The sequence below is a fragment of the Sprattus sprattus genome, assembly GCF_963457725.1.
Source record: "Sprattus sprattus genome assembly, chromosome: 13".
NCBI classification, from domain to species: domain Eukaryota; kingdom Metazoa; phylum Chordata; class Actinopteri; order Clupeiformes; family Clupeidae; genus Sprattus; species Sprattus sprattus.
This window is the reverse complement of record NC_137911.1, coordinates 18,656,437-18,671,608: the sequence shown is the minus strand read 5'-3', so window position 1 is coordinate 18,671,608 and position 15,172 is coordinate 18,656,437. Positions and strand designations below refer to the sequence as shown.

The window sequence follows — 15,172 nt, the reverse complement described above, 5'->3', positions numbered from 1 at the left end:
CTACCTAACTAACAAGCTAGCTCTAAACACATGAACTTGAAAAATAAAACAACTGAGGTGTACATCTAAGTATAAAAAATACACAGACAAGAGAAAGCCCTTCACAGCAGCCCACAATCTCTGCAAAGCAGCTCCCTCTGCAAAAAAACAACTACAGGAAAAAAATTGATGAGATGTGGAGGGCGATCAGCTGAGCGAGCCTGCATCTAAGGACCCGCCCCCTTACCAATGAGGAGCAGCTGCGCACTGGCGCACTGTCTCGGCCATCTTGGCTCAAATTTTTACCTTACTCCAATAACATTTTTTTTCCTGCATTAGAGAAATATAGGGCAGTTTCATTCTTTTGCGCTACTGAAAATGACTAACTCCGCCTTCTACTTTCTACTGCCTTATTATTGGGGTTGAACGTGCCTTACCTCCAATTATTCTAAATTTCATTGGTTAAAGATGATGTCAACTTTTTATACAGAGGGTACTTGATGTTTGTTATTGGTGCGTTGTACAACGTTGTACGACGTCAGGTTCTTTGAACATTCTGTGCATTTCATTGGATTGTCAGACGCATAAACACTTTTTACAGGAAGAAACAAAACACTCGCAGATCTGTGCATTGGCACCAGCGAGGAGATGGGTGCTTAACATAATATTCAAGCTCTAGACTTGCACATTAATAGAATGCAACTCTTAATAACGAACGGGTTTAGAGAGCAAAAAATGACTTATTCGATTTCCCTGTGTTTTACTGTATTATATTCTGTATGTCCGTACATTAGTTAGCTGGATAATTTATCCAGCATGTAGAGTTAGCCTGAAGAGGCTAATACCAGATTATTTACAAAAAAGGATCTCCAGTCATGCCACATCGGAATGCCATTGTTAGTTTGCAGTTTTGTCATCATGACGCACCTCAGGTTCATCCTCATACTAACGGTACTTTGCCTGCAAGTCAAGAGATGTGCAGCGGCAAACACGTCAAAGTTGCTGGAGCTTACCCAGGAGAATCTCGTCCAGAAGATGCTGTCTGGAAAAATGTTCTTTGTATACTTTGGAAATCAAGGTAAAGAGGACTTTCCATCTTCACCAACACAGGCCTTGTGTTAGATGAGCTGATGTTGATGTTATTTAAATGCCCCTCTTTTTTTATGCTGAATATATTTTCTTAAATAGAAAAGGAGGAGAAAATATAGGGACGTTCCCATATCTCATTAGTCCCCACTCCCCATCTTTTTTAGTTTCAGCCTCTGAAAATGAAAAACAAATGGAACCACAGTACCTGAAACGTTGTCAAAAGCCATGATACATGGCATGTATCTTGTTTTATTTTACTTCAGAATAACATCAGGCTTGTTTAGGAGTATTGTTTACTTTTTACCAACACAAAAACAGCTGTAGCAAATAGAAAAGGTCACGCACTGATGTAGTGTTTCGCTTACATGCAGTGAATCCAACCCTTGAGCTCTTCCTGGATCAGCTGGAGCTGTCTGCTGAAGCACTTGAGGATTATGGCATTTCAGTGGCAAAGGTAATCACTGACTGGAACATAAATAATTATACTGGAGAGAAGACTCACCTGAATCTGAGGATGAAAAACTACAGCGCTAGGCTGACATGCCTGGTCAGATGAATACTGAGATGTTTAAAAATAAAATAAATCTGAAATTCCATGCATATTTTTTAGTGAGGGAGCGTCTGATAAACCACTGTGTGTTTTTCAGATGAACTGTACAAAAGAAGATGTTGCAAAATATTGTGGGGCTGAAAAGCTGATCAAGAAGGCCTATTTGTTTCGGTTGGTATACCTCTCTTAACATAATAACATCTAGTCATGTTATGCACTTGGAAGGTTTTGTTTGTGTTGAGCTTTTTCTTCTGTGGTTTGTGCAGAGGCTCAGAGGTGCTGAGGAGTTTTGACACAGACACCGTGTTTGATGTCAATGCTATTGTGTCTCATGTGCTCTTGTAAGTAACTTATTCCCTTTATGAGAGCTTCCTATGCACATTGGTATGGTTGATTTCAATATCAATCTTAACACCACATCGAAAGCTATTTACACTTCCTATATTTCTTGATCTTGTTCTAGAGGTGAATACATTATTTGACTCGAAGCTTTGCGTGTTTGATAATATTGAATGAGATTCACAGGGTTGTTGGTAAGTATACTGCAGTGTTTCTCTAAATAGCTCTGATGCATGTGCCTGTGTGCCTGTGTGTGTGTGTGAACTCTGGTTTCTCCCTTAGCACGGTGCTTTTCAACGAGGTGCGTTATGTCCACACTCCCGCTGAGTTGCTGAACATTGAAAGGACAGCTAAGGGCAAAATGGACGTTGTCTTCAGTCACATCCAGGTCCTTGGGCTCCCAGGTACAGAACAGGTTCTTCACAAAGCACTATTAGCACTCCTGATACCAGTTAAAAAAAACAAATAGCTTAAGATCTAAAATGGGTTTTTCTTAATTAGTGACAATGAAATAATTGCCAACTGATAACTGATGATAACTACTGACTAATAGAGGTCTTGTAAGTGTAATTTTAGAAGTTAACATAAGAAAACCATAAACCTCATAATCAAATTATTGATGGTTTATTCATGTTCATACATTCACTTACTGTATGTTTATTAATACATGTCTAATCTTTACATTCACCCTATAATATAACTAATAATCATGATTTAGAAGTGTCACACAGAACTTTCTGTATCCTGAACTAGAACACAGGGCTCTGATGGAGACAGCATTTGTGTATGGTGCCAAGTTCCAGTTTGTGTTGACAACTGGAGGTCCTCTGCTGAAACACATGGGGTGAGAATCATGTTTCAGTCTTTGTGATCTTAGCGAATGAGAGGCCTGATGATATCTGTATAATATGACCACCTCTAAGGAGAACTGTGGTGAGCAGAAGGTTTGGATTCCTTCATTGTGCAGATGCATTGTGTGAACACAGGCTGTGTCTAATTCTTATGGACTTATGGAAGTCTTTTTTGTGAATATATCCTGTGTAGTTGCTTATCACTTATTTAATATCTATCTATCTATCTATCCATCCATCAATCCATCCATCCATTTATTTAGTTTGTTTTCTAAACTAAACACCTGGTTTCTTATTTACACCTTGAATTGAAATGGGCCCTGTATGCCGCTGCCTGTGTAGGAGAGAAGGCTAAATAGTGTAGGTGTGAGTATGCACAGCATGCATTACCACAAGGGTGTGATGGGACCAGATCGCCTGTGGAGGCACGGAAGGGTAGATTATGATTGCATTTGAGACGGCAGGAGTGTGTACAATCCCCAGAGGAGTTTCACCAAAGATTGCCTCATTTGCGTGTAGCATGTTGAATGTGAGAGATGTAATCGCACTCCAGTGAGGATAAAATGTATAGAGGATGCATATTTATAGCAGGTGCTAGCCAAAAGGTGACACAGGATAATTTATCATCTAGACTTACATATACAGCTAAAAGATGCTGGGAAATCGGGCTCTGCTGATGGTTGTGTAGGCACTGCAGTGTTGTCTGATGAGGATTGTTACCAAACTCTGCAAAAAGATAGACTTCTGCAACGCTGTCATTTCATCAAAAAACTTCCCAAAAAGTTTTTAAGAAAAATAAGCAATCCAGTGACTAGGTGTATGTCATACTGTAAACTCTTTTTTTAAGAAGTCATTTAAAATACAGCTCTTACAGTATACTCTGTTAGAGATGGCTGGTCTAGGATCTAGCTGCCACAAGTGTTGATTCCCCCTTCTCTCTCTCTCTTTCTTTCTTATACTCTCTCTCGCTCACTTTCTCTCTTTCTTTCTTTCTTTATCTCTCTCTCTCTCTCTCACTCACACACTCTCTCTCACATACACAATCTCTTTCTTTCACAACCACTCTCTTCACTCTCTCTATCTCTCTCTTTCTTTCTCTCTGGCTCTCTTTCTTTCTCTCATTCTCTCTCTCTCCCTCCCTCCCACCCTCTCTCTCTCTCTCTCCCTCTCTCTCTCCCTCTCTCTCTTTCTCTCCCCAGTGTGGATGACCCTGCATCTCTCCAGGCAGGCCTGTGGTTCCTCCACTGTAAGGATGTGAGGCGTATAGCTGAGCCCTGTCCCCACACGGCCATGACACGACCCCTCACCACCCTCAACATCCACGCCTTCCTGCAGCTCATGGAGGCTCCCCTGCTGGTGAGCAGCCACAGTGTCTCCAAACACACACACACACACCTGATACAGAGCAGATGTATGTTTGGAATGCTTGGCTCACCTGTCTTTACATTCTGATCGTTCTTCAAGCCGAAGGAAGATGAGTCTACCTGGGACTCTTCAGAGCACTGTAGTCATTGGCAACTAAAATGTAATGGCAATATGCTGCAATATCTGCTTCCGTGAACTACACATTGAAGGGAGGAAGGGTGAACTGTTTGCAGAAATGCTAATGACTTACAGAAGTTTTAGTATCTTTGTCAATTGACAACAATTGGCTGCATAGGTGGACAGATGTGTCTACTTTCAAGGATGGCAAGAAGTCTCCCTTCTATGATATGTGTGGCTGAAAAAAACATCTCTCAACTAATCATTTGTATTGACCAAGCAGGCATTTCATCCAGTTTGACTTTCTTGAAGCATACCGACCAAAACAATACAATCTGACCAAAGTTTTACAGAATGTATACAAGCATCTTCTACAGCACTGAATTTGAGCATGTGAATAGACAGATTCATCTTGTGGATGCAATGGTCATGTACTGATTTTCTGATATTCATATTCAAAACCCCACAAACAAGGGAGCATCATCACTTTTCCTAAACCTGGACTACCCAATGTTTAGCACTAAATGCGTCATGTATCTAAATGGATAGAACAAGGTGGTAGCAACACTACGGCTCCACACCAAGTGTGCCCACAAACAGAAAATGTATTCATATATAAATACTTGCTAATTGAATGAATGAAATACAAATGCTATCTATTCTGACCTCTGCTCTGACGTTCTGAATCGGGGGTTCCTCTGAATCAGGGGTTCACCTGATCATGAGTTCATCTGAATCATGGGTTCAGGCCCTGGGCTCTGTAAAGCGCCTTGAGAAAATTCTATTGTTTTGGCACTATATAAATAAAATAAAATTGAACTGAATTGAATCCGGCAGACCCAACTTAAGGCCCCCTTTAGCCTCAGCAGTGGTGTTAGTCTCACTGCTGCGCTGTGTTTCCTCATCAGACAGAAGCATCAGTGGACCCTGCAGAGGTGGAGGTGGGCTACAGTCACCTCCATGTCCCTCTCCTCTTCCTCTTCACCCAGACCCAGACGAGGGCCCTGGACCGGGTCACAGCAGAGACGCTCGCCTGGAGACTACGGGGAGAGGTTGGCGTAGTGCTCATCCACAGGTCAGTGGGGTAGCATAGGACTTAGCACACTTATACTGTACATACATATACAAGGCATATAATGCACGAATTACAGAAAACTAAACTGTACAACTATTAATGCCCTACTGAGTTAAAGTAACACTATAAAGTAACAATTTGACACTTTTTGAGGTATGGTTTTAAAGGCAACTAGTTTTGATACCATCCTCAAATTCTTTTTGGTAACATATGGTCATGTGAAGGACAGATAAACACCTGTGTCTTTCCCACTAGCCATCCAGGATACGTCCTATGTAGTTCTTTGTACCAGGCTGGAATACCCTGCAAAAATGGAATAAAAGCTTTCTCAGCATTTCATTGCCAGCTATACTGCCAAAAGACACCCGTTAGTGTGTTGGCAAGCTTCTATCAGTGTCAACTGGGCTGTTGGTGGTGACTGCATGTCTTTTAGGTATTTAGCTTGCTAGTTTTGGAACAGAAATCCGTATTACTGCTTTAAGATGGTTCTGAACTTCAAATGTAAATGAATAAAATGAATTAATAAAACTTGTGATGTAATAGTCATGGGTTTAACACCCTTTTGTCAGTGGCATGTCTGAGGACCTCAGTTGAAGATTAGCACATCTGTAGCTTTCCGCATCAATAGGAGTTACATGGCCCAGGAAATTACTTGGAGATTTAACTACATATATCTTACTGTTCAGAATGGCTAAATTCCCAGGGAGCAAATACTGTTTATAATTTATTTTTGATTCCATGTTGTATTAAAGAAAGTTTCACCTTGTCTTTCCCGCTAGGGATAGCCCTGATGTTAAAACCCCATTAAAGTACAATGCAGCCTTCAAACTCACGGAGGAGGTGAGTGTTTCAGATACAGCACTTTCAGAACAATACCCGAGTGGCCGTGAAAGTGAAGTAATTTTCTCATTGAAGTGCTTTTCTCAATTCTCCACAGGCTGCAATGAGGTATGTCACATTTAACAGCATAGAAGAAGTTGTCACACTTTTCAAAGAGGAGATAACTCCTATGGGAGAAGAGGAGGAGGAAGACGATGATGAAGACCAATGGACCACTCTGGGTAACAATGCTGTCTGTATCTTGCAGTGTCTGTCGCAGTGCTTTAAAATGAATGCAGGCTGTGGATCATAGGAGTCATTTTGATGAGAGGCAAGTTGAATTAAACATTTACAGCATAGAGGAAATGGCAGAGATGATGATGGTTATTAGGCAACGTGTTGCGTTCACTGATATAGTGTGTATTTTTCTCACAGATCTCTCTAGCCAGGGTCAACAGTATGGAGGTGTATGTAAAACCATGATTTATTAGATATTTATTCATTTTTTTGTTAAATGAAAGCCCTTAAAAGAGCCATATTAAGTCAGTGTGAGTAGCTTTTACACCCTTCCCTCTTGCATTGTGTGAAGGTATGTGTGTACAGCTGGAGTGATTTTGGTTTTAACTGGTATGTTGTTTCTCCTCTGTGTTCAGATGTGTTGGATGATGAAGTAGCTGAGTCTGTGTACAGAGACCGGGACCTTATATTGGACTTGGAGCCGCTTTTGGAGCTTACTGCAGACATCTTTACCAGTGCATTGGCACAGCATGACCACATGGTGGTGCTGTTTTATATCAAATGTAAGTGCAAGAACAGGTTTAGCCTCCTTCTCACATGTAAGACTTTAACTGAACTTAACTTATGTTGCTGTGAAATGCTTGGTGAACTGACTGACCTCATCCAGGAATGAATCTGTTTGTGTGTCCATCAGGGGAAGCGGTGTCCATTGCTTTCATGCATTCATTCGTTGAGGTTGCTGAAGCGTTGGAAGGTAAAGAGGAAGTAATCAGACCTTAATGCGCTCATCTTCAGAGCTTCCCATTTTGGTTCACAGAACTGAATCTAATAAATCATGTGGCCTCATAAAAGTTCCTCTTTAACTTTTAGTCAACTTTGTTCACAATCCATCTATTTGATGTCTGTTTATGAATTATTTATTGATTTCCCTTTATTTTATTAATGCAATGGTAACAAAACTGCCATGGCCCAGTTCTCTGGTAAAATGTAATAATCCAGTACGTAATGACAACATCGCCGAATTTTACAGGTCGTGTAACAAGTGCTGATGCAAACAACCGGCACAACAGTGGTCAATGACATAATAAAACCTATGGAGAAGTACGGCCACATACAAAAGCCTGGGGACTAAGTGACTAATAATGTGTGTGTGTATGTGTGTGTGTGTGTGTGTGTGTGTGTGTGTGTGTGTACAATTAAAGCCCATGTGATTGTGTGTGTGTGTGTGTGTGTGTGTTTATGCCTAGGTCTCTCTGACGTTGCTATGGCCTCAGTGGACTGTGGAGAGTGGACAGACATCTGTGGCTCCCAACAAATCACCTCCTTTCCCACAGTGATGGCATATCACCATGGCGACGAGGCCCAGCTCTACCGCGGCATGCTGGGAAGTGAAAGCCTGCACAGGTTCATCCTGCTGTGAGTGGCATGCTCATCCTCTCCTGTTCCCAGCACCGCTAATCCCCCCCACATACACATGCCAATTTGTTGTGATAAACAGCTAGCTTAGCTGCAAGTGCAACACTTAAGCTGTGTAAGCAAAGTTGCGTTGTGGGAATGTTGGAAGAAGAGACATCCGGATCAGAGTTAGCCAGCACTATCAAGTGATCTTAATCTTAAAACAACAACACATTTTTTCCTGAGCTTCTGCTATAACAAGGCAATTAGAGTTTTTGGGGCTAATAAATAGATGGATTGATGCTGAATGAGCTTAATGTAGATAAATGTTGCTTTCAGACATCCTTCATCCTTCGACCTAGGTCCCATTATCCATTATTCTCATAAAGTATCAGAGGAACAAGGAATATCCTAATTGTCATAACTCAGTTTAAAGTGCAGGAGGAGATCCATTGTTGAGCCAGCATGACAAAATTGCCCATTATGAGACAAAATGTTTTTGGGAGCCTGTTTCATGTATCGGTGGGGTGATTTAGGTGAGAGGCCAGACTCAAGCAGTTGTGTCTGGTGTGTTTGCGTCGCCAAATGGCACTTACTGCGGAGATAAAGGTCCTGAACTCATTTCCTGTGTTTACCAGGAGTCAGCTGGGCAGCCCGCTCTGCCTCTCGACCTCTGAGGAGGCGCAGTCCTTCATGGACGGGGGGTTGGACCAGTCCCACGCTGCCCTCGCCCCCCTCAGAACAGTGGGGCTCTTCGGCTCCAGCCAGGACCCAGGTAGGGCCAGCACCAGACCCAGGGGAATCTGGGACTTTCTCATTATTTTTGTAGTTTTTTATTGTTTTATTGTTTGCTTTATTGTCTCTTTTGTTCAATGTTTCTTTCTTTCTCCCCTTTCTCTCTCTCTCTTCCTTTTACTTGTCTTTTTCCTTTTTTCTTCCATTCTTTATTTCTTTGATACCTCTGTCTGTCTGTCTGTCTGTTCTTTTCTCTCGTCCATTCTGTCTGTTCTCTTAGGAGTTGCCTTATTTGAAGAGGCAGCAAGAGGACTGAGAGGGGAGATTCTGCTGGGGATGCTTGTTGACACACCGGCCCAAAATTGGTAACTTCAGAGCCAGAGGGTTACCAGGACTAAAAACACTTGTCAGAGGCTTACCGGGCCTATTAACATAGCCAGAGGGTTACTGGGCTTATAAACACTGCCATAGGGTTACCGGTCCTATAAACACTGCCTCTGAAAAGCTCTTACTCTTTCGTCTCCACTGTGTCAAAATCAAATAAGCGTGCACTCAGACTAATCCATATTTAATTCAGGGTGCCAGACAGGATCTTCTGCCACTCTTTTTTTTTTTGTATTTCACCTCTCACTTCTATCAATGCACCCTCGTTGCCCATTGCATCATGCACAGCTAATTGATTCACCTCCTTGTAGTTGAAGACCACAAAGAACCCTTGATTGGGCGACTTTAAATTAAAGGAATCAGTGTCTTTAGGGACAGATCAACTAAAGGCTCTTAATTTATACCTGTGTTATATAAAGAATTCCACCAGATGTAGCCAATCAGTTATTTCTAAATTAAAATAGCTTAACTTGAGGTTGCACCTACTCTATAAGAATGTGTCTAATAGCAAACCAGACCAAATGGAAACCAGACCAAATGCCCCAGATTCCGGCAGAGGTGAACAGGCCATTTAAGCGTCTGAGCCGACCCCCAGGTTACAGACATTCACGCTGAGTCTACAATGTCCATCAGATTCTTGATTGGCATGTGGTTCTGTGTGATTTATGTTCTTGACCCTGCCATCTTTAGACGTCCCTCTGAAGGGTAGAGGGGCGCGGTGATGGTTTGGGTAATCGATTTCACAGTAAAGGAATGTAAACATCAGCACACAGTGATTTTAGTTATTACGCTTAACTACACTGACTTGCATCTGTGTAGCATGTCCTGGTTGTGATTTAGAGTAGGACATTTTTATTGTTTTGGCACTTTATAAATAAAATCGAATTGAATTGAATTGAAACACTAAGCTGTGGGTGTCTACACCTGGCATTGTGTGTGTGTTAGAAAAACGTTGCATTAAGGAATTCCTTACATGCCAGTACAGGACCAGAATGTGCTTGTTGTGTTATGTGTTTGTGACAACTTTGCAGGAACGGCACCAGCAGATGACACGCTTGACATCAGTAGCAGATGACACACTTGACTCTTGTCCAGAGACAGACAGCTGTGGTTGTTTGTTTATTTGTCAATGGCACTCAGTGTGCTGTGCCATCTTCAGGGCTCGTGAGCTGTCCTTGGATCTGCCTGCGCTGCTGGTGTCGAGGGACCCTGAGGTCCTGAGAGAGGTCCACTCCATCCAGGCCTCCTCAGTGAAGGAACTCATTGCACTCATCCGCAACGCAATGCTAGATCCATTTGTAAGTTTCTGTGTGTGTGTGTGTGTGTGTGTGTGTGTGTGTGTGTGTGTGTTGGGGTGTGTGTAAGAGAGAGTCTGTGTGTGTGTGTTTGGAGTATGGTTGCAACACAGAACGGAGTGATTTTCTGAATCAGTGGAAGAGTAAATCACTCCTTGGACGATCACATGGCTGACACACTCTGATCCAAACAGAGGAATCTCATCCTTTTTGGACTGAACATTGTGTATCCCTTCCCTAGACAGAGATGACAAAGAATGGGTGGTATCGCTCTATCCTGGGGAGGCTCCAGTCTGAGTGCTGCGTTTGTGACAGTGTTTACAGCGCTCTTGACCGTCTGTTTACGCAGCACCCAACAGTGCTTCATAGGCAGAAACTCTTACTGTGACCGCATCTGCAAGACGCTCACCTCTCTTCTCACCTCTCTGACTTCATCTCTTTCTGTCTGTCTCTGTCTCTCTTTGCTTTTCTCTTTTTCTTTTCTTGTTTCTTTTATTCCTTATTTATCACTCTTTTAAATTTCGAATCTATTCACCCTTTCCTTATTTGCTGAATCTGTATTTGTTCTTTGTTTCACCCTGCATAACCATTTACATCTCTCTCCTTATTTTCACTCACTCACTTTCTCTCTCACACTCACTTTCTCTCTCACACTCACACATGCGCCTGGTTTTCCTCTCTCTTTACCCTGTCCATCTGTCTCCTATCTTTCTCACTCCCCCTCTCTCTCTGTCTCTCCTGCTAGCCTGAACTGACAGTGGAGAATCTGCCCCAGTATCTGGAGCTGAAGAAGCCCCTGCTGCTGCTGTTTGTGGCTGAAGATGGCCAGGAGAGTAGCGCCGCCCTTCTGGAGATACGGGGACTGTTACACGCTGGGCACCTGGAGCGCTACCTGCCATGCTGGATAAACCTGTGTGTACACTCTTAGTTAGAAAAACAGCATTATATCTTTATGAAGCCAAATGTTCTAGTGAAAACATAACTTCATCACATGAGGAAAAAGTAGCTTAAAATGAATACCATAGAACTGTTTATCAGAGGGTTCTGAGTACAACGGTAGGTTTTTTTTTGTGGATCCAGATACTCTGGAACTCCTTAATCGGAACAGTAAAGGGGCTCAGCCCATCCCATGAATCACAGGTGTTTTAGATGGCTATTGGTGCATATAAACACTTATTGATGTTTATAAGTTACATTTAATTAGCTGAGGCAAATAGACTCTTTATTGGGTCACTCAAGCTTTCAAGTTAGCTTACGGGCTAACTGTTAACATTAACTGATGGGCTTGCTGCTAACCACTACAGGATAACCAAACTTGTGTGCATTTTCTTTCTCAATACTGTGAATCACCGCCTCAAGTTACGCATTATTATGAGAAAGCACAGATAAAAGCTAGCTGTCTTGCTAGCTTTAGCAGCTAATATCAGCCATAGCTGACACGTTTTGCATTTCATAACGTTTAAAAAATGTCATGTCATTTTATTGATATTCGTGTTTAATTTCTGAATGTTACAATGTTTACAATGAAAACCTGCACCTTTTGAGGCTGCCAGGGCACAAGTGTGTGAAATGAGATATGGGTGTATTGTGTTGTCTGCTCCTGCAGTCGTAGGACCCCTGCAGGCAGCGCTGTGTTGGAGTCCTACCTGGGCGCCTCCCCCCAGCTCCCTGCTCTGGTGCTCTCTCAGCTGCACCACTCTGCTGGAGAGGTGTTCCACTTTCCCCCAGAGCGCCACCTGCAGTCCAGTAAGATCCTACTGTGGCTTCAGAGTGTTGAGAGCCAAGAGGAAGAGCCGGCAGGTAAGGAGTCGATAATGTGCAGGTTTTTCAGTCCAAGTCATGGCAGCCATTACTTCTTCACCCTTCACTGGCTTATCTGTAGAGCTCTAAAACATCAATCTTATGTCTTCAGGTACTTTGTCAAAATGGATGGGTTGTTTCATAATAACATGATAAAGACATGGAAATGTTCTTTCAGGGTATGAAAAGAAAGTATCCCTCTACATATACTTCTGCATGTTGTAATTCCAAACACACATACATGCCTCCATAAGACTCCTCTGTCGCTGTTGGTATGGTTTCACAGAGCACTATAAAGCTGTGAAAATAAACATCCCCACCAGCTAACACAGCATGTGTGTATCATTCAGTCCTTTCCCCCCTTCTCACCACCAAGCATTCTGTAACCATTTGGGACTGGGAAGAGGCGCTATTATATCACCACTGTTGATGGGTTGAATGTGTGAATCAAAGTCTGATCATAATCCCCACATTGTCACATAGAGTGTCCAGACCCGGTCCAGTCGTCGTAAAAGCCCCCCCACCCTGGAGGCCTGCTTTCAATCATCTCAACATCTCAGCCTTCCGTGAAACCCTGTCCGCCATTCACTGATGTCTGTGAGCTCATCCCCTCTGTCCCTTCAGGCCCCCAACACCCCACCCCCAGCCCCCTTACCCCCTTCTTCAGTACTATTCACCCAAATAACACAATCACCAGTGTTGCCCAGATGGTATTACACTGAGATGCGGTAAAAAGTTATCCGCACTCCACACTGATGCCCAATCAGTAATTTTGGTTCCCCTCATAACAACCCTCCAACCCCTACCTTTCATAGCTGACTTCATGATTTCCCCTGAGAGAGGCCTCCTCTTCTCTGCACTCCTGTGATGGGGTTTGAGTGGATGTTTGGGTTCCCTGCAGCAGCAGCCCTGTCCCAACGCCAGCTTCCCAGAAGCGACTCCATCTGCTTCCTATGATGAGCGGGGGAAACCATACCCCTTAATTGGGTTTCATTGTGCCCAGTTTTTTCTCTCTCTCCCAGGCACTCAGGCTATAGTACCGGTACAGAGATCACCGATGACGATGGTGCCAACTCTCTCTCTCTCTCTCTCTCTCTCTCTCTCTCTCTCCCTCTCCCTCTCCCTCGCTTTCTTTTGATGCCTATCTTTTTCTCTGTCTTGTTTCATTCTCTGCCAGTGTGCAGTGAATGTTTATACATCAGTTTTGTAAAACGTCTTTTTTTATTAGGAAAAACTGCCGCTCTTAAAGATCCATTATCTCATGTATTATTTTTTTATCGCCAATTTAAATTCCAAAGAATAATTAAATAAAAAACACAGGCACACACAAGCACGCTCACATGGTCCTGTCACGATCTCCAAAGCTGCTTTCTCTCTGTTTGCCCTGTGTTGTTGTTGTTGTTGTTGTTTGTGTTTCGTAATTGCTTTTCCCCTCTCGCTGGGCTGTGGGCCCCTGTTGTGTCTGTCATCACTCGGGCACCACGTGCGGGCCATGAAGCCTGCCCAACATGTGTGTTCTCTCCCTTCTCACCTTGATCCGGGTTGGCTCCCAGCATAGTCTGAGGACAGCCCGGTTGCTTGGTTTTATTTTTGGACCTTTGCTGCTTTGCCCAGATGTGAGGAAGAGGGTGACAAGGTTGTTGATTAGGGAAGCAGACAACTCTTCTCATCCACCTCAGTTCTCAAGAGTGACCTCTTCCCTGCTTTCTCTCTCTCTCTCTCTCTCTCTCTTCCTCTTCCTCTATCTCTCTCAAGAGATTTGCAGCCTTTTGCCTGGAAATTAAACTCACCCTGGGAGGCATCCAGATGCTTTTCTTTTCTTTTTTTTTGCATCTTGTACTGGAAATGTCTTTTTACTCAATCTTCTACGTATCTAAGCATCTGGTTTTTTTTTTCATTCAAGTTCCTCTTTTTTCTACCATCCATGACGAATGTGTCTTAGTTTGCAAAATTCATCAAAAGTCACTTTCAAAGTAAAGACATGAGACTGATTCATCACTTCCACTTCAACCACTTCGTCTTTGTTTATTGTTCCGCAGAATGCACTGGGCTCATAACCAAGGCTGTCCCTTTCCTATGCAGCCATGACATTCAGATCGGTTTGAAGTGAGACTCATGCTGCCATTCAGAGAGTGGGCAGAGCAGCGGGGAATATTTATTCCCATTGACTTGCTGTTATCTCACGTTCCTAGGCAGTTTCCACTGCAGATCCATGCTGTGATTTTCCAATTTTCCTTTGATAACCATGACTGCCGAAGGAATTTTCATGGTAGATCAGATAACATCTCGACCTTGAAACGTGCCCTTTTTCCATTAAAAAAAAATATTGAAAGCTCACTTCAAACACTGGTTTGAGGATCAGGATTTGTTCTGATAGAAACAATGTTGTCTCAAAGACACTTTAGAAGAGCACCTCCCTTCCCCCCTCATGTGGCTGTTTTGAACTTTATTTGTGTTTTTCTGCAGCTTATGGATGATGATTTATGAGGCCTGTCAGGTTCATTATTTATCTTCCTTTCTCTTCCCTCCACACCCCAGGTGTTGTTCCAGATGAGATGTGGGGTCCCTCCGTTCCCTTCTATGACTTCCTGTCAGTCATGGACCAGGAGCTGCCAGGCTACGCTGCCCAGAGGAGCACCAAGACCAAGATGGACGTCACCAGTGATGGGCGTCAGGAAGGGAAGGCAAGCAGGAAGGAGCAGAAGAGGGAGAAGAAAGAGAAGGGCCGAGGAGAAAGACGGGGCTCCGGCACACTGGCAAACCCCCCTTCACCTCACACACACTCTGAACTCTAAAAGCGAAAGGAAACTCGCCCCACCGGAGACTGTTGGACAGGAGCCTGCCGTCTGTAGCCTCTAAAATACACATAAACATTGCTCAAGAATGAGCTGTAATGAGCCATGTCTGAATGGCAAAGCTGCTATTGTTTATTCCCTCTCCTCTTTTCTAAAAGGGTACCCTATTTATTTTTGTTAACATTTCAGCTGTAGAAAAAAAAAAACACCAGTTATTTCACTTCACCTATTAAAGATCTGGCTTAACTGAAATTTCAGCACACGCAAGTGTTTTTTGTTTTTCCCTCTCCTCGTTCCTAGTTCTCCTTCTCATTCTTAAGTGGTGGTTGTTTTGTCAGTAAACTGAA

General features: G+C 43.0%; 1 protein-coding gene across 1 annotated transcript; it reads left to right on the top strand.

Annotated features, from left to right (window-relative positions):
* Positions 1-867: 867 nt before the first annotated feature.
* Positions 868-14,825, top strand: txndc16 (thioredoxin domain containing 16; the record flags this gene model as incomplete). Its single annotated transcript, XM_080849917.1, has 19 exons — positions 868-1,057; positions 1,440-1,522; positions 1,716-1,789; positions 1,885-1,959; positions 2,240-2,361; positions 2,711-2,801; positions 4,008-4,164; positions 5,199-5,365; positions 6,145-6,205; positions 6,303-6,426; positions 6,838-6,984; positions 7,116-7,175; positions 7,669-7,837; positions 8,455-8,591; positions 8,832-8,916; positions 10,095-10,233; positions 10,976-11,142; positions 11,837-12,030; positions 14,569-14,825. 19 exons carry the CDS (start codon positions 868-870, stop codon positions 14,823-14,825), a joined length of 2,499 nt encoding a protein of 832 aa, XP_080706043.1.
* Between the last annotated feature and the right edge of the window lie 347 nt (positions 14,826-15,172).